The sequence below is a fragment of the Bos grunniens genome, chromosome 1 (assembly GCF_055505025.1).
Source record: "Bos grunniens cultivar Pamir isolate PY7600 chromosome 1, Bosgru_T2T1.0, whole genome shotgun sequence".
Lineage (NCBI taxonomy): Eukaryota > Metazoa > Chordata > Mammalia > Artiodactyla > Bovidae > Bos > Bos grunniens.
The window spans coordinates 47,520,026-47,540,000 of record NC_141165.1 but is presented as its reverse complement, the minus strand read 5'-3'; the positions used below and the strand labels follow the sequence as shown (position 1 = coordinate 47,540,000).

The 19,975-nt window shown below is 40.8% G+C and overlaps 1 protein-coding gene across 7 annotated transcripts in view; it reads left to right on the top strand.

Annotated features, from left to right (window-relative positions):
• LOC147379398 (uncharacterized) overlaps positions 1-17,901 on the top strand; it is a 281,421-nt gene extending 263,520 nt beyond the window's left edge. For all 7 annotated transcript variants that reach the window (XR_015160755.1, XR_015160754.1, XR_015160725.1 and 4 more), the window contains 2 exons: positions 16,979-17,164; positions 17,778-17,901. Coding sequence is in view for 4 of the 7 variants with exons in the window: in XM_086391948.1 (XP_086248074.1) it covers positions 16,979-17,164; positions 17,778-17,785 (194 nt within the window). In the remaining 3 variants the exon portion in view is untranslated. The remainder of the gene's footprint in view (positions 1-16,978; positions 17,165-17,777) is intronic.
• Positions 17,902-19,975: the final 2,074 nt, after the last annotated feature.

Genomic DNA, 19,975 nt, shown 5'->3' with positions numbered 1-19,975 from the left:
TAGATGGTGATCCTTCTTCCTCTTTGAACATGGCTTTCCTATAATTAAGATAGAAATTCATTTAGAAGAACTATAGAACCTTCTAGGCCCAAGATGGAGCCACTCCTGCTGGGGGTGCCAAATTAGCAAGTTGAAACTTAGTGTTCCCATAAATGCTCTATTTGACCAGGAACCCAATACATCCAGTCAGCCATTCTCCAAACACCAACCCAGCCCTGGGCTCTTTTGTTCATTTCTTCCTCCTTCATACCCCAAACAAAGGTGACTTTGTGATGCCAGCCAATCAGATATTTCCTACTTTTCTCTTCCTTGTTCTTTTTTTTTCCCCCTTTAAGTATAGTTGACCTACAACATTATGTGAATTCCAGGTACACAGCACAGTGATTCAATATTTCTATACATGACAAAATGATCTCCACTCTTCCTTATTTTTCATTCTTTATCCTATAAGTTTCCCTTCTTCTGTTCCATTTTTCAGTTCTTGGAATGGAGCTTCTCTGCTTCATAAAGGGTTAAAGTTTGTATCACCTAAATTGTCTTCTTTAATCATGTTTTAACAGTATATAACAGACAAAGAGCTGGCATCTTACAAACAGTATTTAGTAGTCTCAACAGTACAATGAGATGGGCACGATTCTCCTGACAGTTCCAGGTCACCCAGCTGGTGAGTGACAGAGCTGGAGCTGACACTGGATTCCCTGGTTCGAAAGCTTGGTCTCTTAACCATGGTGCCATCCGGAGGGGATTCTGATGCTGACATTTCAGTTTCTCACTAGATTACAGGAAAGGCCTAAGGCCAGTGAAATTCTGGACTTGCTTGTCTAAACAGCCAGGCAATTAGATAAGACACTGATGCTCACAAATCAAATCAGTCTCAGAGTTAAAATGCAGCAGAGAGATTGTGGAGAACTTCATTCACAAGGAATGAGGTCCTGAGGAATGATTGGACCAACAATCACAGAGCTACTGCTGGCTTAAGAAACTGGATCTCTATCTCCTTGCATCATGCTATCTCCAGGTCTAAATTATACACAATGAGCTTTTCCCTTTCCAATTCTTCCATTCTCTTATTTCCATTCATTTTGGCTTGGGAAGGGGAGATTCTGGTCAGATGAAGCTTTAGTCTGACAATGTCACCGATAGAAAAGAGAACTGTGGAGTGGAGTCAGTGCAGATACCCTGGCTGGGATGATTTTGGAAATCTACTATCCTCCATGGGCCACAGTACTCAACGTCCCAGAAGCAGCTTCATATTGACCTTGACAACCTGCTTACACCTGGATAAAGCCTCATCTTTTAATGTCCCCTGAGAGGGGCTTACATAGAACAATGCTTTCTTCCCTTCTTGAGTTGTTCTGTCATAAAAGATTTTATAAGTTTTCTATAACTCAGTTCATTTGCATTATTTGCCCACAAGTCTGCTTTCCCTTTAGAATATGTGAGCCTTTGGCTTAATCATTCTAAAATTGTAATTCATATGACTATTGCTAAATTCAAGATTCTGGGTTTCACCCCAGATGTTCTGAATCAATAGGTCTGGGTGCCTTGGATCTGCATTTTGAATGAAGGTTTGTTGCAAATGGTCTGTTGACCCCACTTTGAGATGCTCAGAAACAGTATTCTCAATGACATATGCTCTTCAAGTCTTCCTGTTCCTTGTGAGTGTCAAGCCCTTGGTAAATGTCTGCTGAGAAAATTAAGGCCATTTCTATCCTTCTACTGCAAATATAGACTATTTGGAAAATTTTGTACCTACTTTGGACTAAGCTTATTTTAATGATCACTGGTATTGATTTTCAATGCCATCTTTCTCAGACATTGTTCATAGTTCTGTTTGTTTGTTGTTGTTTTTAGGATCCAGAAGTTATGTGTTCATGAAGTTACTTGAGCAGCAATTTATTTTTAAAAAGCATTAGCAAATTTCACAAACATTTTACATTAACTATTAGGAGATAGATGGAAAGGTAGACGAAGAAATAGTAATCAATTTGCACGTGCTTATAACAAGAAAAAAAGAGACAGTTTAAAAGAAACATTGGATTTCCCTTTCCTGGTAATACAGAGGAATTTTTACTATTTGCAATGTCAAATAAGATTTGATTAGAAAGATTCACAGAACCCAAATTCACAGGAAACCCAACAGTCATTTTTGCAATAATGAGACCTCCCAAGCATAATATAGATGCATAAATTGGAATTTGATAGAGTCAGAAAATCTAGGATCTCCTCTTAAATTATAAAATAAAATCTTAGAGTTCTCCTGCCAGTTTTTGTGACAGTCATTACTTTTATATTTGCACCAAAAATTCTAAAAGATGAAGAAAACAATAAGAAGTATATGTTTGCCTAACATCTGTTGACAGTTTGTGAGACTAAAAAAAAATTAACAAAGGATTTAGTGATTTGCTATAAAAATCATTACAGGGCATCACCAATTATTATAGCATCTCCTGGCATTAGTGAACTGCTGGAGGTTTTTATCCATTATTTTCAAGAAATTTCTCCTGGAAATCCATTTGTCATAGTGACTTCATAATCATATTATTGAATGGCACAAAACTGAACCACTTGGAACTTTGGTGAACAAAAGCGAATTTATTTCCCTTTTTACAAAAATTTCATCTAACAGTCAAGGCAAATTATTCTAAACCAACCACCTGTGTGGTTCTCATTTCAAAATAAGAATAAAAATTCAAAAAACTCAAGAGCCTGCCTCACTGTGATCTTCCAGCCATGCCCTGTCTAAAGTTCTCTGAACTTGGCATCTGCTCTTTGGAGGTTCTGCTGTTCCCTGAAATGTTAGAGACAAGTCCATCTGCTAGCTTTGTCCCCAGGAGGAATCAAGTTAGGAGTAGTCATGTATCTTGAAAAGAAAAACTCTAAATCAAACTCTGAATCCCAAGGTAAAAGACCAAAGATAATATAACATTTTAATTTCCCTTGATGTCAAAGAATATTCTGAAAAGACACTGGTTTAAAAATAGAATTTGACTAGTGTGCTTCCCTGGTTGCTCAGTGGTAAAGAATCTGCCTGCAGTGCAGGAGACCCAGGTTTGATCCCTGGGCTGGAAAGATTCCCTGGAGAAGGAAATGGCAACCCACTCCAGTATTCTTGCCTGGAGAATCCCATGGACAGAGGAGTTTGGTGGGCTACAGTCCATGGGGTCACAAAAGAGTCAGCCATGACTCAGTGACTAACAGATCACTTAGAGAGTATGCTTCCCTGGTAGTTCAGTTGGTAAAGAATCCACCTACAATGCAGAAGACCCAGGTTTGATCCCTGGGTGGGGAAGATCCCAGGAGAAGGAAATGGCAACCTACTCCAGTATCCTTGTCTAGAAAATTCCATGGACAGAAAAGCCTGGCAGGCTTGGCCATGGGGTCGCCAAGAGTTGGACACGACTTAGCGACTAAACAACTACCAGTGAGTATCCACAACTTAAACAGAATCACATTTTCAGAGTGAAACCATGGTGGAAGCAGTGGAAGAAAAATCAACTTCAAGACACACTCTCCGTGGCCTTCAATTTCTCTGGATCAGGTCTACAGAGGTGGGAGGAAATAGCTTTCTTTGTAAGAAGTGCTGGCTAGCTTAAGTTTCCCCCAGAAGTAATGCTGGATGTGAAGAAAATACCCATGTTTTCAGGAAAAAAAAGAAATGGAACAGGGGAACTTTATCTTGTGCTTCATTGCATGATGACTTGTTATTCAGTTTACTTGAATTTAGAGAAAAAACAGACCTTAGGAGATTCATTCATCTAAATCAATGAACTGTTCCTCTCCTGAGTGTGTGCTCAGTTGCTTCTGTCCAACTCTTTGAGACCCTGTAGACTGTAGCCCACCAGGCTCCTCTGTCCATGGGATTCTCCAGGCAAGAATACTGGGAGTGCATGGAGTGGCCATGTCCTCCTCCAGGGGATCTTCCCAACCCAGGGATTGAACCCGTGTCGCCTATATCTTCTGCATTGCAGGAGGATTCTTTACACTGCAAGGCACCTGGGAAGCCCTGTTCCTATCTTATGTGACCAAAATTAAGTGATTCCTAAAGATTATACTTTTATTCAGTCTTTAAAATATAACACCAAGCAGATATGGAAAGGTTTGGAGAGGTTTTCCCTGCATCTCATGGACATTATTCTCTTCCTTTAAGATATTTAACCCACAATTGCTCTTCTCTGGGGTCTGCAGACTATAAGAGCAGTGCCAGAGTGTTTGCTTAGAAACACCGTAGGCTCTATTTGTCTGGAAATTTCTGGAGCTGGGCTGGTGGAAATCACAGTAGGCTTAGGGTCAGGGGCTCAGACCTTGTGGTTTACTTGTATAATATGGTCTAAGACATTTAACTTCCTGGGGCCCCAGCGTCCTCATCCGAAGCTCTAGCTTTCTATGTTGGGTGACATATCACTTGCAAACGTCCACTAGTCAAGAGAAAGAGATAAATTTCCAAGTAACAGGAGCCTCCATGGTTTTGATAACATAGTGTTGATAACAACTAACTTTCATTGAGGACTTACAATGTGCCAAGCAAAAGTCCTTCACATTGACCACAAAATTGGGAAATAGGGAGTTTTTTTTTTGGTTTGCTTATTTTATTTTTATGAAACTCTGCACATTTTAGCATCGAATACCCTAGAAACTGTAACTGCTTCGTATATACTGCTGGACTCCTTGCAGTTACAGTACAAGAGGAGTGAAAGTGAATAGGGTTTTTTTTTTTTTCTTCTTCTTTCCTCCAGACTCACACCTATGTAACTCATTGATCATCCATCCACACAACAAAACTACATCAACTACTCATAGGAAAATACCCACTCACAAATATTCAAATATACCAAGCAGAGAGAAGGAGCCCACCTAATCAAAAATGGGCACAGAGCAAGTTTTCCATAGTATTCTTGTATCACGTCAGTAAGGTGTGTTAGCCGGGGCATCTAAGGAAGGGCTCTTGCCCTAAGAGCAGCCATGGCTAATGAACTCTCTAACACTTATGTACTCAAACTTGACATTTTTCTGACAGTACTTTCAAAAATATAGGGTGAAAGTCTATCCAGAACTGTGGGAGAATCCATGCATTCATTTTTTAAAAAAAAAAATTTCAACAAATATTTATTGACTTCCTAGTAGGATGTCCTGGGATACAACAAATAGGGAAAGTCTCCCCCATAATGAAAGACAAATGGGGAGACAAAGGAAGTATACATAACCAATACATTCATGTGAGTGAATTGTACCAACTTAATCTCTTCAACAGTAGTAGCACATTGGGTACCAAGATGGACTGGGCATTTGACTGGGAAACTGAAGATATCTCTCTCTTAATTTCTTGACTTTTCTCTGACCTATGTACCCTTGGATGATGTCACTCTGAGGTTGTGTATTTGCCACTAAGACATATTAGAAAGACGTTTAAACTTCTGTGGCAGAATAATAGTGTTAAGCATTTATCAGTAGGTTTTTCCTTGGTATTTCCTTTTTTCACCAGTGGAGAAAAATTCATATGGCTCTTTAAAACTAATTCTGTTAGGGCCTTGGGGTTCTTCAGACACATTATAGGAAGAAAGCTAAGTAAAGGGCTTGATGCTTTTTAACTAAATGAAGTCAAGTCCCTTGTATAAGAATAAAGTAACAGAATGAAGTTAGAGAGGCTGCAGAGCTGCTGTGTAGGTTGCAACTTCAGGTGAGTGAACTTGATTTCTAGCAATAAACACTCTATCAAATTTAATTTCCTTTCACAAACTTAGGGTGAGTAAATGCAATTTCCCATTTCAAGCAAACATGTCTCTGAGATTAAGGAAGTATGTCGTGTGTAGTCCATAGAATATAACAATAAGGTTTAGAGTCAGTATTTCTCCAAGGAAATTCTTGCAAAAAAGTCAGAGAATGATTTAATGATAACAAGACAGAATAAATATAAACATGGGGGAAAAAGACCTTCACCCCAAACTTGCCATTTATATTCTTAGTCTGCTTAAAGTAAAAATCGTCCACTTTCCAGCTATTATATATTAAGATGTTCTGGCTAACTTAGTGCTTTGTATTCACTAAGTCATATGCCAACATTCTTAAAAGTTCTTTGTTAAACTCATTACTGAAGCTTATGATCCTCCAGCTTTGGTCATAATTTAGCCAATGCCGAATCAATTGAATTTCAGAGAAAGGCTAACTTTCTATTTTGGTTACTCCCTAGCATCACCCTGGTACTTACGGCTGGGTGCTTAATGCCTTGGGTAAAAGTGATGGTGTCTAAAGAGGAAAATAAGTCATTTTCTCTGATTTGTTCAAAAGTGCAACCCTCAAAGAAAAATTAAAAGATGCTAGTGCAGAAACAGTGCAACAGGTTCCTGGGAATGCTTGACTATGTAAATGAAACACTGCTGCCCCAGGGATTAGAAGAGATCCCCAGAGAAGAGAGAGGGGCAATGAGGAGTAGATGGGCGGGGAGACTTGAGGAAGGAGGGCCTGTGAATGAAAACACAGTGGAATAGAAGAAAACCAACCCTCTTTCCTGGGAAGAGTGTCTGGAGAGACAAGATCCCAGGGTAGAAATGGCTACCTCTTGTATCAACATAAATTTGCCAGAGGCAAACACGTAGTTTACCCTGCCCATGGTGGGGTGGAAGCAGCATACTCATCTTGTGCCCAGATATATGAAAACTAGTAGGTTCCTAACACCTTGCAGAGGGTATGAGGGTGATAAAGCAGCAAGGACCAAACAGGGCATTTCTGTGTTCCTGTGATGCCAGCAGGAACAGATGATGACTCAGGCTGGATAGACGACCTTCCTGCTGACCATCCACCCCTGTGCCCTGCCTTGTTGTTGCTCAGTAGCTCAGTCGTGTCCAACTCTTTGCGACCCCATAGACTGCAACACACCAGGCTTCCCTGTCCTTCACCATCTCCCAGAGTTTGCTCCAACTCATGTCAGAGATGCCATCCGACCATCTCATCTTCTGTCATCCCCTTTTCCTCCTGCCCTCAGTCTTTCCCAGCATCAGGATCTTTTCCAATGAATTGGCTCTTCGCATCAGGTGGCCAAAGTATTGTAGCTTCAGCTTCAGCATTAGTCCTTCCGATGAATATTTAGGGTTAATTTCCTTTAGGATTGACTAGTTTGATCTTCTTGCTGTCCAAGGGGACTCTCAAGAGTCTTCTCTAGCACCACGGTTCAAAGCATCAATTCTTAAGAGCTCAGCCTTCTTTATGGGCCTACTCTCACATCTGTACATGACTACTGGAAAAACCATAGCTTTGACTATATGGACCTTTGTTGGCAAAGTGATGTCTCTGCTTTTTACCATTTAAATTTCTAGGAACTTAGTGTAGTCCCTAGAAAGGAGATGAAAATACTTTTATTGATTTTAAAAAAAGATTTGCCTTTTATGAAATGAGAACTTGAAATAGAAACTAAGTTGAGTTAAAGAAAAAGTTCCACTTTAGTTTATGAACAATGTTCCTGCTATGTTTTTATAGAGTTTGGTATTTCAGCTTAACTGAAGTTAGTTGGGAGTGGTTCTTGTCAGAGACTTGTTTACATAAATAGAGTTTCTGTCTTTTGTTCAGGTGGTTTGATTTTGTTTGTTTGGTTTGAGGGAGTCCAGAGGAAGAAAGGGGGAATCTCTTTAGAGTGGAAAGCAGAAGTGGTTGTTTTGAAGTCCCTAGTTTGGATCCTGGATTTGCAAAGACTTTTTCTAGATAAGCTAATAAGGTTTGATAAAATTACAGTTCAGTTCAATCACTCAGTTGTGTCCACCTCTTTGTGACCCCATGGACTGCAATATACCAGGCTTCCCTGTCCATTACCAACTCCTGGAGCTTGTCCATAGAGTCAGTGATGCCATACAACAATCTCATCCTCTGTCATCCCCTTCTCCTCCTGCCTTCAATCTTTCCCAGCATCAGGATCTTTTCCAATGAGTCAGTTCTTCACATCAGGTAGCCAAAGTCCTGGAGTTTCAGCTTCAGCATCAGTCCTTCTAATGAATATTCAAGACTGATTTACCTTAAGATTGACTGGCTTGATCTCCTTGCAGTCCAAGGGACTCTCAAGAGTCTTCTCCAACACCACAGTTCAAAAGCATCAATTCTTTGGTGTTCAGATTTCTTTATTGGAGAAGGAAATGGCAACCCACTCCAGTATTCTTTCCTGGAGAACCCCGTGGATGGAGGAGCCTGGATGGGCTGCTGTCCATGGGGTCACACAGAGTCGGACACAATTGAAATGACTTAGCATGCATGTATGCATTGGAGGAGGAAATAGCAACCCACCCCAGTATTCTTGCCTGGAGAATCCCAGGGACAGAGGAGCCTGGTGGGCTGCCATCTATGGGGTCGCACAGAGTTGGACACGACTGAAGCGACTTAGCAGCAGCAGCAGCAGCAGGTTTCTTTATAGTCCAACTCTCACATCCATACATGACTACTAGAAAAACCATAGCTTTGACTAGATGGACTTTTGTTGGTAAAGTAATGTCTGTACTTTTTAATATGCTGCCTAGGTTGGTCATAGTTTTTCTTCCAAGGAGCAAGCATCTTTTAATTTCATGGCTGCAGTCACTGTCTGCAGTGATTTTGGAGCCCAAGAAAATAAAGTCTGTCACTGTTTCCATTGTTTCCCCATCTACTTGCCATGACGTGATGGGACCAGATGCCATGATCTTAGTTTTCTGAATGTTGAGTTTTAAGCCAATTTTTTCACTCTCTTCTTTCATTATCATCAAGAGTCTCTTTAGTTCTTCTTCGCTTTCTGCCATAAGGGTGGTGTCATCTGCGTATCTGAGGTTATTGATATTTCTCCCAACAATTTTGATTCTAGCTTGTGCTTCATCCAGCCCACAAGCATAAGGATTAAAATTCTTTGGTATCAAGTTTAACCTTGCTCTTAAAGCTGTTATAAAGTTTGAAAAGTTGAATGTAATCAGTGATTTTTCAACCCTAGCTCTATGTCACAATCATCTTCAGACCTTTTTATAAATAGCCACACCCCAGACTTATCCCAGACCTACAGAATCAGAACCATTCCTGCTGGGGTCTGGTACTTAACAGCCTTTCTGGGTAATCACTTATTAAATAGTCACAAGGCCCTCGAATGGCTAATGTGGATGGAAACCTGAGAAACCTGTTTTACTGCAGCAGACTACAAGTACTTTCAAAAGTCATGGGCATGGTAATTACTGCATTTATTCACAAACAGTAACCACCAATGGTTTGCTAGGCTCTCCAGGGGTTACTATATACAGGTAAATAGGCTTTTAAGACTCATAAACAATATAAAATGCTGTTTCAGCTTCAACACTTTAATGTGAGAAGCATCACATAAACCCAAAGATGAACTAAAGTCTACGCGTTTGGCAGTATGTGAGCGGTATTGCCAGCCATGCCTAGGAGCTGGTCATGCTCACACAGCTGACAGTCAGGGGGCTTCAGCGGGTACCAAGCAGCCTGCTCTGACAATTCCATATTAGATAATGTCTCCAAGATGCTATTGGATCATGGCATTGCTCCAAAGCCTTCAGAGGTCCCTACTGCCCACGGATGACCCTAAAGACCCTGAAGCTCTGACCCACCTTTCCTAGCCTATTCTACTATTGCCCTACAGTAACCCTCCTCCAGTCAAACTGTTTTCTAACTAAATCTAAAATACTTAGCCACCTCTAAGCCTTGCTTTCCCATTTGCCTGGAAGTTCCTTCCTCTAAACTTGATGTACTGCCAACTTACTCACTCTTTCAAGTCCACATCATTTATTCCCTTCTCAATAGACCTTTCTGTATTCCTTTGCTAGGGCTACCATACAAAGTTCCACAGACTGGGCAGCTTAAATAATGGATATTTATTTTCTCACAGCTCTGGAGTTTAGAAATCTGAGAACAAGGTGTCAACAGAGTTGGCTCCTTTTGGAGGCTGTGAGGGAAGCATCCACACCAGGCTTTGCTCCTTGGCTTGTAGATGCCCTTTTCTCCCCATCTTCACATTGTCCTCTCTCTGTCCATGTCTGTGTCCAAATTTCCTCTTCTTAAAAAGAGGCCAGTCATACTGGATTAGAGCCCACTCATTTTAATTTAATTACCTATCTCCAAATACAGTTGCACTCTGAGGCACTAGAGGTTAGGACTTCAATATATGAACTTTGGAGGGACACAATTCATCCCATAACAACTGCTTCTGGTTGCTCATTTCAGCCAGAAGTGATCTTTCTTCCTCTGCTGACTGTCTCCACTGCACGTAACGCTTAGAAACAACAGGACTTCTATCTTCTTTTCCCAACTGGGGGCTGTCACTCTGCACGGTAAAGATGTATTACAGTAGAGGCTGCTTAACGACCCCGCCTGCAAATTCTGCAGATGAGCGGTCGCTCTCGTCCTCCGCAAGTCTCTCTGCTCCCTGCCACCAGCACCAAGGGCCAACAGGGAGCAGGCCTCCTTCTGTTCTGACTGGCTGAGTTTTAAGTTCCCCAAGAATCAGTTTTTTTTTTTTTTTTTTTTTTATTGTGGTGTAGCTGATTTACAATATTGTGTTAGTTTCATGTATACAGCATAGTGATTCAGAATTTTTGCCAATTGTATTCCATTATAGATTATTACAAGATAATGAGTATAATTCCCTGTATATCTCTTGGCTTATCTATTTTATTGTATCTCTTAATCCCATAATCCTGATTTATCCCTCCCCTCTTACCTCTCCCATTTGAATACCTGTAAGTTTGTCTTCTATGTCTTTATTTCTTGCATACACATTCATCTGTATTATTTTTTAGATTCCACATATAAGTGATATCTCACAGTATTTGTCTTTCCCTGTCTGACTTATTTCATGAGGTGTAATACTCTCTAGGTCCACTCACGCTGCTGCAAATGGTGTTATTTCATCATCTTTTATGGCTGAGTAGTATTCCATCGTGTATCTATATCCGTATGTCTTTCTCTATATATATAGATATATATACCACATCTTTTTAATCCAATCATCTATTAATGGGCAATTGTGTTCCTTCTGTTAGGTAGCTAGAATAGGGAAAAGGAGTCCAGAATGGCGGTGGCTAAAAGATAAGGAAGGGAAAAGCCCGTGAAGGTAGAACAAAGGAAGGTCCGAGGACCAGAGTGAGGACCTCAGGTAGAACAAACAACACTCCTGGGTAGCCCAATTTACATAGGGCAGGCCCAGGGGAAGAAAAAAAGAAAAAAAAAAAAAAACATATAAAAAGAGGACCCAAAGGGCCGGGGCCCTCTCTCTCTCCAACCCCCCGCCCTTCCCCCTCCCTGCACTGGGCCTCGAGGATGGATTTTCCTGCTATTTTCTAAATAAAATAGAACTGTCACATGGAGCTGTAACACTGATTTGTCTAAGAGCTATAACACAGTCTGTTCGAGACCTGAGAGCTATAACACGGTCTGTCCAAGACCCGAGAGCTGTGACATGCGGAGGGCTTTAATGGCCATCACTCCAAATCTTTGTTGTGATGAGACAGAACCGAGGAGTATACACTCGCCTGACATTTCCATATCTAGTCTATTATAAATAGTGCTGCTATGAATATTGGAGTGCATGGGTCTTTTAAGAATCAGTTGGTTTTGATTCAACACCTGTGTATGCATTGTTGGACTTAATGTATTAACACAGTTTAGCTACCTATTGTGAATCCATGAAAGGTGAGGGCAAAAGGAAGGAATGTTTTTACGATAAAAAAGATGACTGCTTTGGAAAAGCTTATCGAAAGGGAGCTTCTAAAATATTGTTATATTGGGACTTCCCTGGTGGCACAGTGGATAAGACTCCACCTGCCAATGCAGGGGACATGGGTTCGGTCCCTGGTCTGGGAAGATTCCATGTGCTGTGGAGCAACTAAGCCCATGCACCATTGCTAAGGAGCCTGTGATCGAGAGCATGTGAGCCACAACTCCTGAGCCTGTGTGCTGCAGCTACTGAAGCCCAAGAGCCTAGATTCCATGCTCCAAAAGAGAAGCCACTGCAGTGAGAAGCCCTGCATACCACAGCTAAGAGTAGCCCCTGCTCACTGCAACTAGAGAAATCCCACACACAAAAAAGGAAAAAAAGAAGACCCAGTACAGCCAAAAAAATTTTTTTAATTGTTATATTATGCATTAGTGAGACAATTATAAGACTTAAAGGAAAAAATGACAGTTACAGCCTGGAGGCCTCTGCTCTCAGAATATTCTACGAGCATCTTTAACTTCTTACACTAATGTAGCTGTAAGTTTCAAGGAACCCCAACCTGGGAATTGTATAAATATGGTTTCTGAAAGACAACTCCAATCTCAAACCCAGATTTTAAGAAGACTTTTCTTCTCCTGCATCAAATGCTTCCTGAATGAATACACAGCTTTAATTTCAAAGAAAATGTTTATAGTATGTATATATGTATTATTTTTTAATGACTTCATTTTTTTTAAATGACTGTTCATTTTCTTTACCATTTCCAGTCAATGATCCAGTCCCCCAATCCTCTTGCAGAAACTAAGAGGGACCTCCCTGAATGAGCTCCCATTCAGTACAGTGAAGGATTGTACTGAGATGTGTTTTTCATAAACAAAGAAGGTACCAGAGCTGCCTGCAGGATTTGCTAAGCTCTGAGCAGCAGCTGACAGACCTAAGGTTTGAGGAATAATAAAGTTTCTTTCCAAACAAAGAACTCCAGGCAATTGCTGCTGCCAGTATTTCTGAGCAGAGACACACTGGAGAGTGGCTGCCTTTGTTATCACAACCTATCACCTCTCTGGCCAGAAGAGAAAGGCCTCTACTGGGGTCCCTCCCAAGCATACCCACACCCACAAGTCAGTCCACTTCTCAATGTTTGAGCCAGTATTTATGGAATGCCTGCTCATACCAGCCAATTCTACCCTGAGAACCATTGGAATCTTTTCCAGAACCAGTTCCCTCTACAGCTGTATCAATATGTTACCACAGCCCCTTCTCTCAGGAAACAAAACATTTTACAGTTACCTACAACAGAAAGGATGCCTAATCTTCATTTAACTCCTGTCTGCTTTAAGAGAACAAGGAGCACACAGAACCCATCAGTATTTTTTGTTATTCTGAACATTAGAAAATAAGAATTACTGCAGACCACTGAAAAAAATTAAAACTAGAGACAGTAATTCCTGCAGATTTTTAGATCAACCAAAATGTAGCCAGCTGCAGAAGACCTTGATGGGAAACCCACTCTTTATTTTGTGATTTATGGACCTCATTGGGGCAGAAGGTTCTAGAATGAACACACAACAGGGAGGAAGAGGCATGGAAGCATCCCAGCACCCAAAGATCATCAACAAAATTAAGTTCCTCAACTCACCATGGAGGAGGCTGCAGTTTGCACTTGGGGATTCCTCATTAAACAGTAAGGGCTCTGCTTCAGCACCACTCAGCTGGGCCACTTTCATCTGTGCCTGCAGTACAGAATGAACTGCACTGTCACCTGGTATGTTTTTCTTAAGGAAAAAGTTAAACAGATTAGTAACTCTGTCACTACATACAGAATTACACTGCAAATCACCAGCTATTTCCCCCTCATATTAAATCTGAGATACAGGAAATTAATCTGCCTCCCACAGTTCTCTCACTCCATTATTTATCTATCAGCCCATTTCCTTTCATTCTCTCCAAGTTCATTCTCACTCTCCTTTCCCTTCCCTGATCTTTACCTTCCTTGTCCCCTCCCCAGCTTTATTGCTAGCCTTTATGTCCTATACCCAAATGAATGAAAACAAACAAATAAAATTCTGGGGTTGAACATAGAGAATAGCCCAAGAATCCCAAAGCTGGAAAGACTGTTAAATATGTAATTCAGTTCCATCCACTATTGACACGCAAATTAAAGTGCTAGGAGGTAGAAGTTTGTTATGACAGAATTTTTTGGCTCTAGGAGGTACTGTTTGCAGCTGTCCAGTTGGTACAACTACAGAGACTGACGAAAACAAAGACCAAGTTGCACTCTTTTGATTCACTGAGGACCTTTCCTCTGAGAAGAGCAAATCTGAGATGGCTCTGTCACCTGTAAAATGTTTTAAAACTATCAGTTGACTGCAATGACATTCGTGTCTCCTCAATTCTGTAATCACATGTAGGCATAGTGAGAATTTACGTGAAAGCTACATCTAATAAGATGTCTGTTGTATATCCATGTTAAGAGTTAAATAAACACCTTCATGGGATGCACACTTTTTACATTCTCACATTTAAAACAGCCCCAGGACTCTCAGTTCAGTTCAGTTCAGTCGCTCAGTTGTGTCCGACTCTTTGTGACCCCATGAATTGCAGCACTCCAGGCCTCCCTGTCCATCACCAACTCCCAGAGTTCACTCAGACTCACGTCCGTCGAGTCAGTGATGCCATCCAGCCATCTCATCCTCTGTCTTCCCCTTCTGCTCCTGCCCCCAATCCCTCCCAGCATCAGAGTCTTTTCCAATGAGTCAACTCTTCACATGAGGTGGCCAAAGTACTGGAGTTTCAGCTTTAGCATCATTCCTTCCAAAGAAATCCCAGGGCTGATCTCCTTCAGAATGGACTGGTTGGATCTCCTTGCAGTCCAAAGGACTCTCAAGAGTCTTCTCTAACACCACAGTTCAAAAGCATCAATTCTTGGGCACTCAGCTTTCTTCACAGTCCAACTCTCACATCCATACATGACCACTGGAAAAACCATAGCCTTGAGTAGATGGACCTTTGGTGGCAAAGTAATGTCTCTGCTTTTGAATATGCTATCTAGGCTGGTCACAACTTTCCTTCCAAGGAGTAAGCATCTTCTAATTTCATGGCTACAGTCACCATCTGCAGTGATTTTGGAGCCCAAAAAAATAAAGCCTGACACTGTTTCCCCATCTATTTCCCATTAAGTGATAGGACCAGATGCCATGATCTTCATTTTCTGAATGTTGAGCTTTAAGCCAACTTTTTCACTCTCAGGAGAGTACTAAATAAAGATTAAGAGTACCACACGCTAGGACTATGTGTTATTCTTGTCAGCACACTGAATCATGAGCAAATGCATTCTCTTTGGGGAATGGACATTTTTCTCAGTTTAAACAAGAATAAAATTCATTTTTTGAATACTCTGGTATTCCCATCTCTTTCAGAATTTTCCACAGTTTATTGTGATCCACACAGTCAAAGGCTTTGGCATAGTCAATAAAGCAGAAATAGATGTTTTTCTGGAACTCTCTTGCTTTTTCCATGATCCAGCAGATGTTGGCAATTTGATCTCTGGTTCCTCTGCCTTTTCTAAAACCAGCTTGAACATCTGGAAGTTCATGGTTCACATATTGCTGAAGCCTGGCTTGGAGAATTTTGAGCATTACTTTACTAGCGTGTGAGATGAGTGCAATTGTGCAGTAGTTTGAGCATTCTTTGGCATTGCCTTTCTTTGGGATTGGAATGAAAACTGACCTTTTTCCAGTCCTGTGGCCACTGCTGAGTTTTCCAAATGTGCTGGCATATTGAGTGCAGCACTTTCACAGCATCATCTTTCAGGATTTGGAATAGCTCAACTGGAATTCCATCACCTCCACTAGCTTTGTTTGTAGTGATGCTTTCTGAGCATCACTTTCTATTTTTCACAGTAAACTGTGGAAAATTCTGAAAGAGATGGGAATACCAGACCACCTGATCTGCCTCTTGAGAAATTTGTATGCAGGTCAGGAAGCAACAGTTAGAACTGGACATGAAACAACAGACTGGTTCCAAATAGGAAAAGGAGTATGTCAAGGCTGTATATTGTCACCCTGTTTATTTAACTTATATGCAGAGTACATCATGAGAAACGCTGGACTGGAGGAAGGACAAGCTGGAATCAAGATTGCTGGGAGAAATATCAATAACCTCAGATATGCAGATGACACCACCTTTATGGTAGAAAGTGAAGAGGAACTCAAAAGCCTCTTGATGAAAGTGAAAGAGGAGAGTGAAAAAGTTGGCTTAAAGCTCAGAAAACGAAGATCATGGCATCTGTCCCAACACTTCATGGGAAATAGATGGGGGAACAGTGGAAACAGTGTCAGACTTTATTTTTCTGGGCTCCAAAATCACTGCAGATGGTGACTGCAGCCATGAAATTAAAAGACGCTTACTCCTTGGAAGGAAAGTTATGACCAACCTAGATATCATATTGAAAAGCAGAGCCATTACTTTGCCAACAAAGGTCAGTCTAGCCAAGGCTATGGTTTCTCCTGTGGTCATGTATGGATGTGAGAGTTGGACTGTGAAGAAGGCTGAGCGCCAAAGAATTGATGCTTTTGAACTGTGGTGTTGGAGAAGACTCTTGAGAGTCCCTTGGACTGCAAGGAGATCCAACTAGTCCATTCTGAAGGAGATCAGCCCTGGGATTTCTTTGGAAGGAATGATGCTAAAGCTGAAACTCCAGTATTTTGGCCACCTCATGTGAAGAGTTGACTCATTGGAAAAGACTCTGATGCTGGGAGGGATTGGGGGCAAGAGGAGAAGGGGAAGACAGAGGATGAGATGGCTGGACGGCATCACTGACTCGATGGATGTGAGTCTGAGTGAACTCCGGGAGTTGATGATGGACAGGGAGGCCTGGCGTGCTGGGATTCATGGGGTCGCAAAGAGTTGGACACGACTGAGTGACTGATGTGATCTGATGTTTGAATACTTTGAAAATTCCCCCTCCTCTATGTATCTTATTTATTTGTTCATTTGTTTGTTTGTTTTTGCCACATATTTAGACGTAGCACTTCTTACCTTTGTCCTTGAATTCCTTATCTATGAGATACTCTACCTTTGGCCCAGGAATTTTTAGAATTAAGTCATGGAGAGAAGTTTTTTCCAAATACAAATTTCTATATTATGGTACAAGTAATGAAAATTACTAAAGAGAGCTCCTCATTCTTTTTCATCTGGTAGTCATCCCCAGGAGATAACATATTCATTGCTTTTATTTCTTTTGAAAAAGGGGTAAGTTTTTCAATTAAGAAGTGAAATGAGATTGTACTAACCTCTCTCTCTCTCATCTAGGGTCAAATAGACATGGAGGTGTTCTGCCACTGGCATCCAACGTTATTCAGGTCAAGATGACTCATCAAAAGGAAGAAGTGAGAGGAGAGACAAGGCCAGTCACTGTTTCAAGCCAGCTGAGCTCAACTTGGCACCTCCAGGGCCTGAACTCACCCTGCCAGTCCTTAACCGGGGGACAACATCCAGGTATGACATGGATGTAACATGGGCTGAGATTCCATCCAACACTAGGGTTTGCTGCCAACAGAAGGCTAGGGAGGCACTAAATGCAGAGAGATGACCTAAGATGAGGGAGGAATAGAGCAAACACCCTTAATCTCAGTCACAGAATCAGAAATCAAAGCAGAAAGCTGGGGGGTGAGGGGGGAGATGAATCCAGATCTCATTCCCTCTCGATGTAAAAGAATTTTAAAAGAGTTTTCTAAGAGCAGAAACTGCCACCAAGGGTGTAGGAGTCAGGCTAACTATGGTCTGTGACTGGTCTGACAAAGGCTAACTCTTACCCAGATGTCCAATAAAAACACTTAGCAAGTATCATTTCCATAAGGCTTTGTCTACTCGAAACACAAGCCAATTGTTTGGGTCCAATTTATGAAGCAAGGTCTTACGAAGGTTATGGGGTGAGGAGGCCTGATGACAACTAAATTGCCTTAAATGGAGCTCAAAATACCACCTTAAACATTCTCCTCTCCCAAGAACGCTTAATCATAAATCAAGTGACTCAAAATGTATTAAAAATGACAAATAGAGCAAGCACTTACATCTCATTTTTTTCTTTTAATTCACCAATGCATCAAAGATTTTTGAAGGATATTATTCCGCACACAAAAAGATGAAGTGTACCAGGAATGCAAGATTCCAGGGATAAAAGAAGAGATTAAAAATCAAATGGTGGACCAGGCTTCATGCTGAAAATTATTCTGAAAATAGACATACTCATTTTAAGACAAGGAGATGAGGATTGTCTGCTCTGAACTTGTAAGGAGTGGTGAATCTCACAGTAATTGGACACATGTTTTTCATCTTAGAAGAACTTATGAATCCATTTTAATGCATTAAAGTTCATGGGTACTATTTGTCCACAAGTAAGCTTTCTCCCCTTTTCCCCACTATGCATACTTTAATGGGGTTTTGATTCACCGGGGGAAAAAAACCTTCCAAAACTCACTAATGTTTCCTGAATTGCCATTAGGCTAGCTTTAGAAGGAATTTTAAAGTATGTGCTAAATGAAACTTTCTGTCTAAGAATCTTTAATATTCTAGTACTTTTGAGTAACAAGTTATTTTTATGTGTCCCTACTTTTATTGGTAGAAATTCATTCTCAGCAATAAGAATTATGAAGTGTCTAACTCACAATGCAAATTTTTCTTGACCTGGAATAGATTAGAAAGTGGATCAGGCAGGAAAGCTCAGCCTGGCAAATCATAACACACCTCTTCAAAAGGTACTGATGCCGAGCCTTTGGAGGGCTCATTGTGGAAGGAAAGGAGAGTGAACTCTGTGGAAGCAACTCATTTCTCCGCCCTTCATATTGATTACAAATACCTAGAATAGTCAACTGATTCTAAAGGCAGTGAACCTGATTTTTTTTTTTTCACAGCCTTTTTCAGTCTGCTTGGAAACATCTGTTTTTAATTGCATTTGGATTTGAAAACTAATTTCGGGTGAGATTGGGTTCAGGCTCCAATCAAGTTGGAACTGAGAGATTATTGCTTATCCACGCATCCTGAAACTCACGCAGGGTTGAGGCCAAGGATACCACACTTTCTGAATGTGTGCACGAGGCACATGCATTTAGAAATGAAAAAGGAATGGCCTAATTCTCTCAGGGAAACTTCTTTAAGGCCAATGATTTTGGGTTTTAGGTTACAGCTTTTAGACTCGGGATTCGATTTTGGAAAAGGTCAGCTGGAGGACAACACCCTCCCATGCATTCCAATACATGGAGCAGGAGATGAAGCAGTCATATGACCAAATCAAAATAAAAATAGTATTTTGGGTCGTTCGTTGACAATATCATAAATCCAGCCCATGCTCCAAATTTGAAAGAAATGGAAACAAATACGTTGTCTCCTAACACAATGGCATGGAGTTCTCTGTCCTTCATCTTACTAGAAGGTGAAGAAAGGAGAATGACTCAAGAATTCCCCTTTGTGCAGGTTCCGAGATTGTCTTTCTCACTCCAGGACCTGCTGAGGACACAGGTTCTGGAGTTAGTCCCAAGCTTGTTGCTCACTCACAATATATTTCTAGTATCCACTCTCTGCCTCAAGGCATCCAATTTTAAATGAGGCTTTTATTTTTCTGCTTCACAAGAAATATTTTGGGAGTATTTGTTCGTGATCTATAGCAAAGTACTAAAAATCATAAAGGGTGGCTAAAGTGCAAAGAGCTGTTTTGATTTTCTTTAATGGCCAAGTCCAAAAAATAACTGTAAAACTCATGCCAAGAATTCTTAAGTGATTATTTGATATTTTGACAACCCAGAATATGAGCTCTAGGTCTTTAACTTTGCAATTCTGAGCTACAACCAGTGCCAATTTTATCAGACTGATCAACTTCCCTGGTGGCTCAGTAGGTAAATAATCCACCTGCAATGCAGGAGACCTGGGTTTGATCCCTGGGTTGGGAAGATCCCCTGGAGGAGTGCATGACAACCCACTTCAGCATTCTTGTCTGGAGAATCCCATGGACAGAGGAGCCTGGTGGGCTACAGTCCATGGGGTAGCAAAGAGTCAGACATGACTGAGTACCTAAGTATGCACATGCATGTTTTCTGAAACCCAAACAACAATGAGTAAAAGAACATAAATATGATATTCCAGTTTGATTACATAGCTATTATACATTTTAATAAACTAAGATATTGAAAATGAAGAGTACCCTCATATTTGTTCCCTACCTTCAAAGGATGTAGGTTTAAACACTATGGTTAATTTTAATTAAATTCATTACCCAATTAATCCAAAAGTTTTACTACCATAAACTATTCATTC